Source organism: Astyanax mexicanus, chromosome 11, assembly GCF_023375975.1.
Source record: "Astyanax mexicanus isolate ESR-SI-001 chromosome 11, AstMex3_surface, whole genome shotgun sequence".
In the NCBI taxonomy this organism is placed as follows: domain Eukaryota; kingdom Metazoa; phylum Chordata; class Actinopteri; order Characiformes; family Acestrorhamphidae; genus Astyanax; species Astyanax mexicanus.
In genome coordinates this window covers 5,046,592-5,062,034 of record NC_064418.1, presented here as the reverse complement: position 1 = coordinate 5,062,034, position 15,443 = coordinate 5,046,592, and the positions used below count along the sequence as shown (strand labels likewise).

The 15,443-nt window shown below is 37.3% G+C and overlaps 2 protein-coding genes across 11 annotated transcripts in view; one reads left to right on the top strand and one right to left on the bottom strand.

Annotated features, from left to right (window-relative positions):
* Window positions 1-891: 891 nt before the first annotated feature.
* Window positions 892-8,770, bottom strand: gpa33b (glycoprotein A33 (transmembrane), paralog b). The gene is made up of 7 exons (XM_007227804.4): window positions 8,641-8,770; window positions 7,377-7,546; window positions 7,053-7,269; window positions 4,823-4,987; window positions 4,578-4,694; window positions 4,322-4,445; window positions 892-3,207 (listed from the first exon to the last, which is right to left on the bottom strand). Exons 1-7 carry the CDS (start codon window positions 8,705-8,707, stop codon window positions 2,565-2,567), a joined length of 1,503 nt encoding a protein of 500 aa, XP_007227866.3. The 5' UTR covers window positions 8,708-8,770; the 3' UTR covers window positions 892-2,564.
* A 2,550-nt stretch (window positions 8,771-11,320) lies between these two features.
* The window catches only part of pou2f1b (POU class 2 homeobox 1b), a 34,805-nt gene continuing 30,682 nt past the window's right edge, over window positions 11,321-15,443 (top strand). For 3 of the 10 annotated variants that reach the window (XM_049485090.1, XM_049485091.1, XM_049485088.1), the window contains exon 1: window positions 11,326-11,433. In XM_049485090.1, coding sequence (XP_049341047.1) covers window positions 11,388-11,433 — 46 coding nt within the window. In that variant the 5' untranslated portion in view covers window positions 11,326-11,387. Of the gene's footprint in view, window positions 11,434-15,443 lie in introns of all 10 variants that reach the window. The other 7 variants (XM_049485086.1, XM_049485084.1, XM_049485083.1 and 4 more) reach the window with 4 other exon arrangements.

The window sequence follows — 15,443 nt, the reverse complement described above, 5'->3', positions numbered from 1 at the left end:
TTCTTATTATTTTTATAATAGGCCTGCAGGTAACTTAAGGCAAGACAAGGTAGGTTTATTTGTATAGCACTCTTCATACACAGTGGCTTTACTTAAACATAGAAAATACAAAGAGAATACAAATAGGAAACATAAAAGAAATAATACATTCCTGAGATCTAACAAAAAAAGTTACATTTAAAAAGTTACAAAAAAAACCCAACTCTACAAGAAACAGCAGTTAAATCTATGGCTACACCCACTGGACAGCAGCCGTAACTGCTGTAGGAATTTATTTATTTATTTTTTATAAGTAAGAACAGCCTCTAAAGTATTTATCAGTTCCTAGGGTATCTTGGGAAACCCCAAAAGTGATTGAGTGATTTCTTGTTGTAAATAGGCAAGTAGGAAAGTTTAAGCTGCTACATCACATGGCCAAACTAGAACCACCTTCAGTTTATCTCATTCTGAGTGGGTTTAACAAGCAAGCAGAGGGTTTTACTGCAGGCTAAACCTCGAGAGTAAGAGCGCTGATCCAGAATAAGAGTTTGTGAATGGCGTCACAGGTGGTATGGTAGTGCCACAGGTACTGTGTATTAAAAAAATACCCAAAATATGAATGCTTGTCTGTAAATGCCCTGCAGTGACCCTCCATGACCCTGATTAATATTTGCTACAATTTGATGGAAAAAAAAAATAATAATAAATGAATAAATATACATTTAAACTAAAAATAACCCTAAATCAAACAGCACCATCAGCTCCACCTGACCTTCCCATAAACCAAGGGTGGCAAACTCAATTACATATTACATAGTAGGTACTTGGTTTATACTCCTGAGGCCATGGAAGTGATTGGACCCGAGTTCAGTGTTTTGTATGGGTAAGTGAATACTAGCAATACTAGAAATGTAGTGTAATGGCAAGTTTATTCATACTTGGGAGAAAAAGAGAGGGAGCACGCTGAGCAGTTTGGGTCATTCTCCTCTGGTGGATGTAGCTGTAGGATTGTATCAAAAGTTGCTAGATTTCTTTTTAGGATATAACTTGCTAGAGGGGTCTGAAACATTGCCACATCTAGTGACAAAAATTACTAAATGGCTACAATGCATGTAGCCCTATTATTTGGGGAGGGGGTTTAAAGTGCACATTACATTGTATGAAATCATTTTGGACTGAATTTTGCTCAAGGCTAAATATGTCCCACAAGCCTTGTGTTTGATGCGATGCAACTACATGATGCTTCCACATCTGTAGCACAGTTGTACAGGGTTGTGGGTTCAATTCCTGGGTCCACTAAGCTGCCATAGTTGGGCCATTATAAATATAACATGATTGTTAAGCCACCCACAACTTCCAGCTGGTCAGTGTGATATCATGTAAAATCATTTGCAGTTGCAGTTGCTGTATTAATGCCTACAGGGACAACCTTAGAAACACAATATGTCATCAATTATGAGCCGTACATGTTGGACATTAACAATCCTGAGCTTGGTTGATAGGGTGAGGGGAACTAGAAGGCTTTGCTCTGTAAGGGCACTGGGGAGTGTGTTTGTTTTTTGATAAGGAATGCCATTTAATGGGGTGGGGGTGTTGGGCAGGAGAACAAGAGATGTCTATAAAGGTCAGCTCCTAACCATTCTGCTGCCCACAGAAATAATAAGCACACCTTAAGAATAATAATATGTCTAGGACGCACTGGAGGCTGTACAGCTCCACACTCGTTTTAGTGCAGTAAATAGTGCAGGCCTTTAAAAATCCAGTAGTATTTAGTTAACAAAAACATATATGAACCATTTCTATTGCAAATGTTTGTGGACACACATTCTAATTAATAATACTGTTGAATACTGTTGTATTCATTGCTGACACAGATGTGCAAATGCACACATACTCTTTGGAGGAGATAAACGTGAAGCTTTTGGCACCATGCCTTATATCATATTAGCACTGGAGTGGAATAAAGCCCCAAGCATTGAGCTGTAAATCGGCAGAATTAAATGTAAAATGGGTGTATAGACAACTTAGTGGTCAAAATGTTCCAAAGAGAGTGCAATGATAACAGTAATTATATGGGTGCCAACCATGAAACAAGCTTATTGGAGTTCCTTTGTTAATTGTTTATTATACAGTAATATTAGCTCAAATTAAAGCTGTTAGGTCATATTTACACTTAAAAGAAGTGGTTGAACCAACAATTTAAACAGTAATGAAATTAAAAACACCTGTAGTTTTACATACATTTATGTGTAAAAGTTCTCCAGTGTAAAGCTGCCAGTATAGCTAAATCAAAACAAGCTAGCGAGTGAAAGCTAGTATTACAGATTGTGAATTAAAACATAATTTGTAGAGATAACCTTGCAAACATACATTCAGAACATCTTAGATTTCTTTAAAAAATCATTACTTTTCCAAAGATTTTATGAAAGGTTTTAATTAACAAAATGTAATGTACACTGTAAAAGAAGGTTAGCTATGGCCATCCTAATTATCCATTAAAAAACTCTCCACATTAGTTTCTGTAGGTAGTACAGAGATTGTTGTATAGATCATGCTATCTACCAATCAAAATCCTGAGAATCATCTTAACGATCTCTGCGGTCATCATAACGATCCTGGCGTTCGTCGTAGCGATCTCTGCGGTCATCATGTCGCTCTTGTCGGTCATCGTAATCTCGCCGGTCATCATAGCGATCATCACGTCGATCTCTGCGGTCATCATAGTGATCATCATGCCTATCTCTTCGGTCGTCATAGCGATCATCATGTCGATATCTGCGATCATCATAGCGATCATCAGGCCGATCTCTGCGGTCATCATAATCTCTTCGGTCATCATATCGATCATCATTACGATCCCTTCGGTCATCATATCGATCATCATTACGATCTCTTCGGTCATCATTGCGACCCCTGTGGTCTTCACGGTCGTCATAATGGTCTCTGCGGTCATCATAGCGCCCTCTATTGTAGTTGTCTCTGCGGTCATCATCCCTCTCTCGATACAAATCTTCTCGACTTCTCGAATGAGAAGTTCTGTCCTGACGATCGTCTTGGTCAAAGCGATCACCGTCCTCAGAGCTGTGCAGGTTAGGCGTTTTCTCAGCCTTAAGCTCATATTTCTCTTTTGGGTCAATACCCCCTTCAATGCTAGCCTTCCTCGCGTCTGTAGGGCCTTCTTCTATGTCCTCTTTGTCTGCTGCGTCATGGTACTCGATCACTGGAGGCCTAATAAAAAAAGAACATTAGTTTTATAAATGAGCAATCAAACTTTAGTGCCTATTGAAGATCTGACCCCCCCACCCATGAATTCAGCTACTACCAGATGACAATACCCAGTGCCAACTTTTCATCTAGAGAGGTATAGAGCCTCCCAGAATTACACTCTAGAACTGTGGAAATACATGCTCTGGAATTATCAAACTCTGTCCAACACCTTGGATTAACAAATTGAGAACTTTTCAGCCAATTAATAACAACTTTACTAATGCTCTTATGCTTGAAGGCAGTCACACCCTAACAGCAATGTTACAAAATTTACTGTAAAGCATTTCCAGAGGAGTAGAAGCTAATTCTAATTCTAATACCATTGAATTTTGAAGAAGCAACATTTGGGATAGTAACACTTGTTGCAACCAAAAGGAATCAACCGACAGGATTGAAACAGACTGTCATGGAGCGATTCATACGGTACGAACAATGATCTTGAATCCGATGAAAAAACTAAATTTTCACGTGAAGGCCTGGTGTCATGGTGTGGTGTGCAATTTCGTCGAATACCAAATCCCCATTTGTCTTTATTACAGGCGTTTCAACAGTCAAACTTTACGTTAGTGAGGTCCTGCAACCAGTTGCCTCACCTTTTCTGAATGCATGCTCTGATGCAGTATTCCAACAGAACAATGCTCATCCACACACTGCTGCCATCTCAAGAGCTTTCCTTAGCTAGTCCATGGCAAGCCAGGTCACAAGATCTATCCCTCTTTGAAAATGTGTGGGATGCTATTGGGCATGCTATCAACACTCCACCCCTACCACAAAGTTGCTTGGGATTGGTTAGTACAGAACCACATTAGGAACATCTACATGCATCTGGCATAATGCATTACACATGCATTACACACTACTAATGTATGTTTAGCTCAATATATATGACCAATAGTCACACATATCAGTCTAAATCTTTAATCATTTATTGCTCCTGGTAACTTTTATCTTTTTTTCCAAATAGCATAGAAATCGTACACTTTTTTCTAGGTTCAAATATTTTTGCAACTTTCTCTTTACCAATAAGTGTAATTTAGAAGTTATTAAAAGGGTATTTAGAATAAAGGATGCTTACCCCATAACAAACTCCTCTGGCTTCTCCTTCTTTCTGCAGCAGCAGTAAATGATCAGCACAAGAACAGCAATTCCAGCAATGACCCCACCAATGATGCCTGCTGTAGAGCCAATATTCATGGTGTCTGCAGAGATCCAGTGGAAAGTAACATATAGCAATTAGCAAGTTATTGTAGCATCAATCACTGTTTTCTGTCACTAGCTTCAACGTCTTTTCCATCAAAAAAAACTGTCAAAAGTCAAAAATGAACACTCACAAGGCATGACGGACAGAGTGAGGTTGCAGCTGGCAGAGCGGATCTCATTGGTTGCTGTGCATATGAAGTAACCTGATGTGTCTGCGGAGATGTTGAACAGAGAAAGAACTCCATCTTCTGTGAGAGAAAGGTTGAAAATAAAACATATACATATCTCAGTTTTAGGACATTATCACAGGTGTAGTAAATACATAAAAAGAGGCCACACATACAGTAAAAGGCCCAGAACACACACACACACATACGTTCTGTGGTTTTAGGTGGGAATGATCTCGGAGTGTTTCTGACATCATAGCTTTGCCACTTGTAGGTGGGAAGTGGAGAACCCTCTTCAGAGACACAGGTCAGGCTGATGTTTTGCCAATACTCAGCGGTTCCTTTAATTTTGCACACAGGGTCAGATGGGGCAACTGTGAACAGAAGCATACAAATCAGCACTACATTAGGCTCATATAATAGTGTAATAGATATAGATAATGTTAGAGAATATTTAGTATGTATATAAAAGAGTAGATGCATTAACATGCATATGCAATATTTAATATTACTGTTTAGAGTGTAAAATGAAGATTAAATGCATTTGGCCAAAATAAAACATTCAGGCTATTTGCACACATTATGAAGCTTGTTGTGTTGCTGCTCCTGCCTAAATAATTTATTTGACTACACTGCTATATATTTGAAATATTCTTAAACATCTTAATAAACTCCTTAAAACTACAGATAGTTTCTAGTTTTCCATTCCAATGTTATAACATTTGGAACATCTGCAAAACAGTAAAAAACATAAAGAATTTATTTGTCCTCCACAATTTTCCGACCTAAACCTGATTAACTGAGGCGATGACTTAGGATGAACTGGAGCACCTCAAGGAACTCCTTCAAGATGCTAAGAACTTTTGACTGAAATGCATATTAAGTTGAGCAGATTTCTGATTTGGGTTTGTAATTGTAATCCAGTACACAGCACATACGTTTTTAAAAATAGATGTGCCAAGAAGCAATATTTAAAATAATGAGTTAGAAAAGCAGTTTTTGCATTCTTGTTGTAAGTGAAATATGAGTTTAAAAATATTTCTCAAGTTTAAAGAACCTCCAAATAATGTAGGACTCTGTATTAACTTCCTAGAACCATCTATTTATTCAAGCCAAGAACCACTTGAAAACTATTTAGGAGCTGCCAGTGAAGTGTTGTAACAGTATGATGGGTTGGTGTGCTGTTTCAAAATGTGTAAATACTTCCTACTCCTACTTCCACTCTTTAGGTTGTGTATTTACTGAGGTTTAGAGATACCAGGCTATTGTGAGGTCAGAGATTTACAACTGTACTTTTCAATTCTACAACAGTTTAAAATGCGGTTTATGGCCCTGGTCCTGGAAGGCCCCTTGTCCTGCACACTGCACCAGTTTCCTCTGCTTTGACACGCCCACTTTACCTCAGTAAGAAATAAGGACTTGTTAATGAATTACATTGTTGGGTCAGGTGTGCTGGAAGCATTGATAGATAGGTATCTCCAAAACAGCTACTTTACAGGAGTGAGATAAAATCTACTTAACTTTAAATTAAAGTGAATGTAAAAATAGTTTATTTCAGGTCAATTTGGAGCATTTCTATTGGTCAATTTATTTTTAAGAAAGATTTTGACTTAATGTTTAAGAATATTGTGTTTGCAAATTGCCTTTGTGTTTGCCTTTATGTTGTCAAAATGCTTATGAACCACTCATTAACTAATTCAGAATAACTCATTTATCACTTGTGAAGATGATAATTGTTAGATTGTGAATTATGTTAAGACTATAATTTTGATTAAATAAATATTAATACATGTTAGTTTAGTTCGGCTTTAAATGAGTATTAAAAGTCATGTTGGCTGAATAAATAATAATTCACTAAACTATAATTTGCATTAAATTAATAGTAAAACTGTTAGAATGTTTTATAACAAATAAAACATTTAAGTGTTCGGCATTAATATATATTTCTTCTAATTAAAATTATTTTATTATGTGCATCTGATATATATATATATATATATATATATTTATTTTCCTTATGTAAATCCAATCTGACTTTCTAGGCCTTAATGAGGCTTTGTGGTGATGTCCAATGCATATATCATGTGATTACTTACGGCACAAAACTAATTTCTTCACATAAATACATTATAAATAATTTATAAAGTTGTAATGAAGTCTTCGCTTTCGGCCACTTTTACCCAATTTCAGTGCTGCTATTTTTCTTGTTTTTTCTTTTATGGGTATTCAAGGGTCAGATACGTCATGATGCATCAGTTGTGCCCTTCAAATCACTTCATTTCACTGCACTTTGCTGTATGTAAGGGCTCTACACTTTAAAACTGAGTTCCATTGTGTATCACAGAAACACTGCAGACCAACTCAGCTGCACCCTAGGCATTGGAACACATATCACATTTTAAACTGAAATTACTTTAATTATGATTAATTTATTCTCACCCAGAACCACAAGGGAAGTAGTGGCTGTAGTTTGGCCCACAGTATCTCCAGGAATATTAACTCGGCATTTGATTCGCCTGTTTTCTCTCAGGGTCGCTTGCTTCAGTGTCAGTGTAGAGACTCGAGTGTTCACATTGCTGTCAATCTGGATTTTGCCCTCATACATTGGATCAATGTCGACATGGTTGTCATTGGAGTAGAACGTCCCAAAATTAAGCTATATTGAAAGGGAGAAGAGATGCAGTTTTGTTATTTGCAAAGAACCTTTCTATAGTCATCTGTTTTCTAGGAAAACTCATCCAAATGTTTTTTTTTCACACTTACCCCTTCATCATCAAATGAGCCATCAGGGTCAGCAGTCCATGAGATGATAATGAGATTATTCACTGGGTTTTTGGGCTGAAAAGTGCATGTGATGGCAACTTGGTCACCTCGAGCAACTTTATATGTGGATTGTGGAATATTAACTTCCAACCCAAAAGAAGTAGAAATCACTACGGAGAAAGAAACCAAAAGAAACCACATGGCAGGTGTTTTATAACTTATTTTTTGTAAAAACACAGAGCAGGCAATGCCACACAACACAATACATTTCATTTCTCTTAAATGAAGGCCAAAGAACAACAGATCTACAAACAATGGACAGATAAGACAGAATGCATTCTAGTTTTTCCTATTCGTTTTTGACAATTCCTTCTCCAGATAACATCTATAACACCAGCCAGTATCCACCACTCTAAATGGAAATCCAATAGTCATTACATGCACCTTTAACACATAGCTAAAAAATTATTTCCTAAATACAGCTTTATAATGGCTTTCCATTTATTTATTCAGGTGTGTTTTATGGAACTTTGACATTTTACTACATTGTTAGAAAAAATGTTCTATAAATTGTAACACTTGCAAAACAATTTTTGGTGTTTTCCAAAAAAGTGTTCCATATTGTTACAAGATAGAGCTATATAAGGCCATGCTTGCTAACAGTATAGCCTTAAATAACATTCAAATGTATTTGTTAAAGAATCCTTAAACAACCCCAATTAGAAATAATACAGAACTTTTTGTAGCAAATTTTTAGTTGATATTCATATTAAAATGTATTAAAATCAAAGCAAAATTTGTTTTTAAAAAAGTCGTTTGGCCTATTTTGCCCTAGTACTTCCGCTCTTTACCTTTTGACCCACCCGATATTCAAAATGAATGAACATGATTATTTTTTTGGTTGATCTATGTGCTTTTTAAAACTTTCCTCTCTCTGTCTTTTTTTCTCAAATACATATATTTCCACTTCCATAACATATTCTGTATATTTTCGGTTATTTTTACATATTATTTACACATAAGGAAATGCTGCTTGTCCTTAACATTGTGTAAAGTGAAAGTGGTTAAAAATGGTCAAAAATAACTGAAAGAAAATATATTTTCATTGATGTAATACTGACTAATATATTTTAATGAAAACATAATTACTGAAATACTGCTGTCACATTTGAACAACAAAACCAAGAATTTTGTTGTTTAAAAAAAATTACATTCAATACCATATTCATTAATGATACAAAAAAATAATGTATTCTAATATTACCTGAAAACAGCACCCCAATCCCACAGATTCTCAGTTTCCGCTTGTCCATTCTGCTCTCTCTGGTCATTTTATTTCAGTCCTGTAACAGAATAAATACTTGACGGTTTGGTGTCTGCACACTTCCTTATGACTGCTGGGTCAATAGGTGTGACAAATAAAACGGCTCCATCTGCACACCCTCACCAGCCACACCTGTTCACCCTTTGGACTTTCAGTGAGCGTCCCTTTGAATTACTATAAAAACCACAGTACTGAAGTTGTTGTCTACTTTCTGAGCATAAGAATGAAATATAGCAAGAGTATAAGAGTTGTGCTCATGTACATAGAGCCAGGTTTGCCCTCAATGATGGATTCCATTGTCTTCAAACATTTAACAAATCCCAGAAAAGCAAATCATTTTAGCAACAATAAGTATCTGCAGGCTGTAATTACATTTGTAAGGTGCCCAAGCTTTGGCACAGACTTTAATTTGGTCATTGTATTACTGTATATAATAAATTAATAATAATTGTCATGAGAAAAAAGAAACTGTGTTTTATGTGTAACTTGCTGCAAAGGTTGCATTTACTATATATATATTTTAGTATACTTTATTTTTTTAGTTTCTTACTAAGTCATACACATTCATCTAGATATTCAAAGCTACACCTATTATTTTAAATTGCCTTTCTTTAAGGTCTTTATTTCTTACTAAAGACAGTGCATACTGTAAAGACAAAAAAAACATAAATATGCTTATATATGCTGTAAAGTCACTTTTCTACACTCACTTCTGCCAAGTTAAATATTTTCCAGTACTGTGTAGGCTAATGTTTGGCATGTGGAATAGTAATGAGCAGTGTATACTAATTAATATACACTGGGTAATGCTTGTTCGGTTGTCTGTAATCTGTTTATTCCCCCATATCCCCTATATAACAGTATTCAGGCTGCCTCATTGAGATACATTGTATTTTTCAGCAGTTTTTACCTCCAATTTCAGTCTAACACTCCTCATCAAGCCAAACAAGCCCTTCTGAAGAGATGAATGAGTTGGATCAGGTGGGGCATATTGAGGTTGGTGTTCTGAACGATGCATAAGCTGTTCTATCCAGCAGATGGCACTATATCATTGGTATCAATTATTATTATTTAGAAGTCTGAGCTAAGTCTAAAGTAATGAGTAAACTATGGAAATAAGTAAAATTGGTAAACTGAGCAATTAATCCAACCTTTTTTGGATAAACTCAAACCACTTGGATTTTAAAATTACATGTGCAATTGATTAAACAGCAAGAATAAATGTGGTTAAAAAAAAGGGTCAAAACAAAAGTCATAGGGACAGTGGACTCTTCAAAGCATTACTGACCATCAGTTAATTTTTACATTTCATTTGTAAATCAAGGGAGCAGAGTCTGGAGGAAGAGTGGAGACACACAGTCCAAGCTGCTTGAGATCTAGTGTGAAGTTTCCACCAATCAGTGATGGTTTGGAGAGACATGTCATATGCTGGTGTTGATCCACTGTGTTCTATCAAGTCCATAGTCAGTGCAGTTTTGTTTTCCCTCTTACAGCACTTTATACTTCCCTCTGCCGACAACTTTTATGATGCAGAGATGTAGATTTCATTTTCCAGCAGGACTTAGCATACTGCCCACACTGCCAAAAGTACCAATTGGTCTTATATAATATTTAAATTTTCTGAGACACTGATTTTTGGGTTTTCATTGGCTGTAAGCCATAATCATCAACAATAAAAGAAATAAACACTTAAAAGAATTTAACACTCTGTGTGTAATACATCTATATAATATATCAGTTTCAATGATATTCAAATATTTTGAGATGCACTAGTATGTTTTGGCCATTGGGTGGAGTTGAACTGTTGTGAACTCATCAGTTGCCTAAAGAATGGCATTTTACAGGAATGGTAAAGGTCAGGTTACACTATTGAAGACCAAAAACAGAAAACTTTCCACATTGTCTTTTTACAGGATTGCTGGACTGCAAAATACACTGCCTGGCCAAAAAATAAAAAAGTCGCCACCAAAAACTAATATTTAATTGGACCGCCTTTGGCTTTGGTTGCAGAATAAGAACACATTCATTGTTTTAATAAGATTCTGCAACATCACAAGATTTATTGAAATCCAGTGTCGCTGCATTAATTTTTCACCAAGATCTTGCAGTATTGATGATGGTAGAGTCTGACCGCTGCACAAAGCAGCTCTTCTCCATCCAGCACATCCCAAAGATTCTCAATGAGGTTAAGGTCTGGACTCTGTGGTGAACTCTCTCAATCCATGTGTAAAGAAAATTATGATCTCATGCTCCCTGAACCCTGAACTCTTTCACAAATCCAGCCCCATGAATCCTAGCATTGTCATCTCAGAATATGGCCGTGTTATCAATGAAGATGAAATCCATTGATGGAATAAGCTGGTCTATAATATTCAATATATTCAGGTAGTCAGCTTTCATTCTCATTCTTTCAGCACATACTGTTGTTGAACCTAAACCTGCAGAACAACTGCAGCATGAACCGCACATTTACATTGCATTCAGTAAACTTCTTTTATGGAGTGATGAGTATCCTGGTGTGTATGAGTGTGTGTGTGTGTGTGGAGGTTCATTCAGCATTCAGAGGTGTGTGAGAGAGTGTGAAGTTCACTGCCACTCTGTGTGTGTGTGTGTGTGTGTGTGTGTGTTGAATGGGGCGCTGCTGTTGCTGCTGCTGTTGGGCTGGGATCTGAGTTTAAATATTCAAAATGGCGGACGGAGGAGCAGCGAGTCAAGATGAGAGTTCAGGAGCAGGTAATCATTACTGCATTTTACATATTCATATTCATATTCAAACGCTCTTTCTCTCAAGCCCGTTAAGCGAGAGGGGAGCGCGTGAACAGAGCCCCCGGGGCCGCGGCGGCGGCGGGGTCGGGCTGTCTGTCGGCCGCTCGGTGCTGGGGAGCTGTCGGCGGTGTGAGGGGGAAAGTGGCGATGCTGGGCGACGGAGAATTAAAGGCGAAAATCCCCCTCTTTGTGTGATTAGAGCGGAGCTGCGCGACTTACATATTCATATTGCGGCCGGGAGAACGCGGTTTAGCATATTTTATTAGTAATCAGCGGCATCACAGCGGGTTAGTATTATTATTGTTATTTACTCCGGTCCCAGTCCGAGCCCGCGGTTGTGGGGTATTATCCCCCCGGTGTCGGGGCACAGAGAGAGGGAGAGAGAGGGAGCCGGGCGGCCGGTGTTCTGTCGAGTTGTGCTACCCTGGCAAACCATGCTACTCTAGTGTAATTATATTTAAACGTAAAAATGCAAGAAAAAGACCCCCCAAAAAAATGCCTCGCTTGGAAAGCTTGAATCAGCATATAAGGACACAGTTTAAAGTTAACGTTAAGTTAATAGGGGTGATATGCATAACCAGTAACGTATTTTTGTATTTAATGTTATATTTAATAGTTTTTTATTATTATTCTTTTTATTATTATCAACTTTTTATTATTATCCTCATTTACACAGTTGTAATACTCTATACTAATACTGGCAGGTGCGTCTGGTTGTTTAACACACCCAGTTAGAACAGAATTGCTATTAAAAACATACAAATAAAAATAAAAAAGTGGTTCCACGCATGCGCACTGGTGTTGAGAAGCACATTTCGATGAATAGCACAACTTGGCAGGACACCGGCGCTACGCTAACGCTAAGGCTAATGCTAATGCTAATACGGCGGCTTTGTGTGTTTGTGTATTGTGTGCTGGGAGCCTATGGCTGATAAAAGCTTTGCATATTCATTTCCTCGCAATCGCTCGGCGTCTGCGCGCAGTGTTTACAACCGTAAATGTGATCTGCCGAGCGGCGGAGGGCTGCTCGGTGCGGGCTGAAGGACAGGGGAGCTTCTAAGGCTGATTTTATGTCCATATTTTGTCTTCTGCCTTTGTGTCCCACTGCAGCAGGAGAAGCAGGCGTGTGGCCCCGTTGTGTGTATATAGCTATATGTGTGTGTTAGCTAACCTAGCTTAGCTAACTAGCTATTCATGTGGGCCTGTTGTTGTTGGCTGTTACGTTAAAGACAACAGATGTGCAGACACTTAAATTAATTTAGCTTAAAGAAAAAGGCCTGCATTTATCGTAAACCTGTCTTTCAAAGGCCTTACAATTTCATCGACAGTAAACACTACTTAGGATTCATTTTGTCTAGTTATATTTCGCAGTTTTTCTATTTGATATGCAAGTTAGCTAAGTTATCTTACTTATTTAGTTAGTTAGTAGCTAATAACTGAACTATCTTTTTATATTAAGGGTTATTAAGCCTAAATGTAATGAAAACTGGTTACAAAGCCCCAGTTTTGCACCGAACCTTGTTTAATTGTATTACCTAGGTTATATGAACTTCCAGTCCCATTTTTGTTTGTGCAGCAGTGTGAACCTAGCCAACTAGTTAATTAACAAACTAATATTTAATATATTGGTCATCAATAAATGCAGGAAAGACTTATTATAAAGGCTGAAACGAATGTCTAGTAATTTTGGGGTTGTGAAAGTGGTCTTAATTTCGTCTTTGATTTTATTCCCCCATACCTGCAGATAAGGGGTGGGCAATATTATATCGTATGCAATATATCGTGACACAGAAATAACATATGAAAAATCCATATCGTGATAATAGGGCTGTTCTGTCTTAAAAGTAGTCTATTATTTACTGTGAAGCGTTAGGTGTATTATTGTATATTTGTTTTAGTTTGCAGTTTATATGCATGCACTAAATATTCTGCAGTATTATTTGCTGCATAATATGTTCTTGTGCACTGGTAAGCTTATCTGGCTACAAGACCCATTTTTGTTTGTGCAGCACTGAATTAACTAGTTAACCTATTTTTTTAGACATTGGTTTATCAGATGATGCAGGGAAATATTATTATAAAGGTTGTAAACTAATGTGAGGCATACTAATGCTGGGTTTGTTAAAGTGGTCTTAATTTTCTCTGTGTTAAAAAGTCCAAATTCTTTAATTTCTTTCCCCCATACCTGCAGATAACATGTAGTTAGAGCAGATAAAGACTACAGAGCAGATACTGTTCAGAATATTCACACTGAATAACTAGCTAAATCCCACAATGACACACTCCCAGATTAGCTATTTATCTATCTATGCCTAAACAGCTAGAATAACAGCTAACTACATTGGCTAGCCTCTCTTGTCTCTCTTTGTGTTGGTGGATATTCACCTTTTAAAAACAATTGTAACACTACATTGTTTACACCAGGCCAAGCTAGTAGAGCCAAATTAAAAGGTGGGCTAAATAGGTTGTAGCTAGCTTAGCCCATTTCATGGGTATGTATACAGCTGACTAAACAGTTCATTGAGTTTTCTGCAGGCGTTTTAGCCAATATCTGGAGTAGGTTATGCTGCCAGTGAGCTGGGCTCTATTGCCCTATTGTAGCCGGGCAGCTGTTGCTGCTGCTGCATATGTAGCAGGCCAGCTAGCGGCTGAATGAATTTCATTAACTTAGGCCTGAGCAGCCTGGACAAGAGGCAAGCAGTCCACTCGCTTCAGTTTCACGCTTGTTTCTTGCTGATACAGCAATATACAGGCCTTTTTTGACTCCCTATATCCTATCCTTTTTTCCTTAAATTCTACATTTTCAGGCACCAAAATTAAACTAATACACAAATGCATTTAAGATGGACTGTTAAGTGAGCTAACTAAGCCAAATTTAGCTTTACAAGCACATTCAAGTCTTGTAGCCAAGTTTGTAAAACGTTTGCTGTATGTGTTTTACTTCCATAACATAGATTACAATTTTATTCAAAAACCCAAACAAAATACATTAACATGAATTAATTCATCGCTGTTTTACATTTTACAAGCCTCTTTATACTTATAAATGCTTATTGTATTTGAGTATCATCTGAGGGTTTTTCTTTCTTTTATTATTTATTTATTATTATTTTTTTTTTACATTTTGCTGTCTTCTCTTTTTTTGCCCCACATTTCACATCTCGCCATCATTTTAATATCCTTGGTGTTGTAGCCTAGCATGGACATTTGGCTGATTTATTGTAACAGTTCACTGACTTTTGCCTCTTTCTCTTTCTTTTCTCTTTTCTCATGTTTTTAAAGTGTGTCTGTTGCTCTCCTGTAGCTGCATGGGGGAGGTGTTGGTTTGCGATTAAAGAATGCATAGGCTTAGGCCCATTAGCCTAGGGCCTCATTAGAAAGTCTAATGGGACGTGCCAGGAAAAAAAAAAGAGAGCCGCTGTCCCGAAGGTAACGCGTAGACCTGCTCTGCTCAGAAAGATGTTCTTTTATGTTTGTATCGAGCCCGGCCTGTGAGAAGCTGTGGCAAGCTGAAACACGTCTGTGTGTTGCGTTAATAACTTATTGCTGTGCATGAACAACTGAGGTGGATTTCAGTCATGTTTTTGTTGCATGTAACTGGGGAGGGAGTGTTTCAAAGCTGCCTGTAAGAGCTGAAAACAAGTGGCAGCCCCATTACTGAATGATCTGAAAGACTCAAACAAAAGCCTCCCAAAATTAATAGACTGAGGGATGAATGAAACCAATACCCAGGAACACAGCAGCAAATCTAGCTTTTATCAGTGAGAAATAGCAGCATAGCTGTGTGTAGTTTTAGAAACTGTGGTACTGTATTGTATTACAGTATTTTAGTACATTAGTTCATGTTTTGACACAACAAACATGCTTTAGTGGCCATACTTAGTACCATTCAGTGATTTTTATTTACATTGTGCGGCATTACAAACAATTAAATTGGACAAATCTCACATTCACTGTAATGAAGCATGCTTCATGCT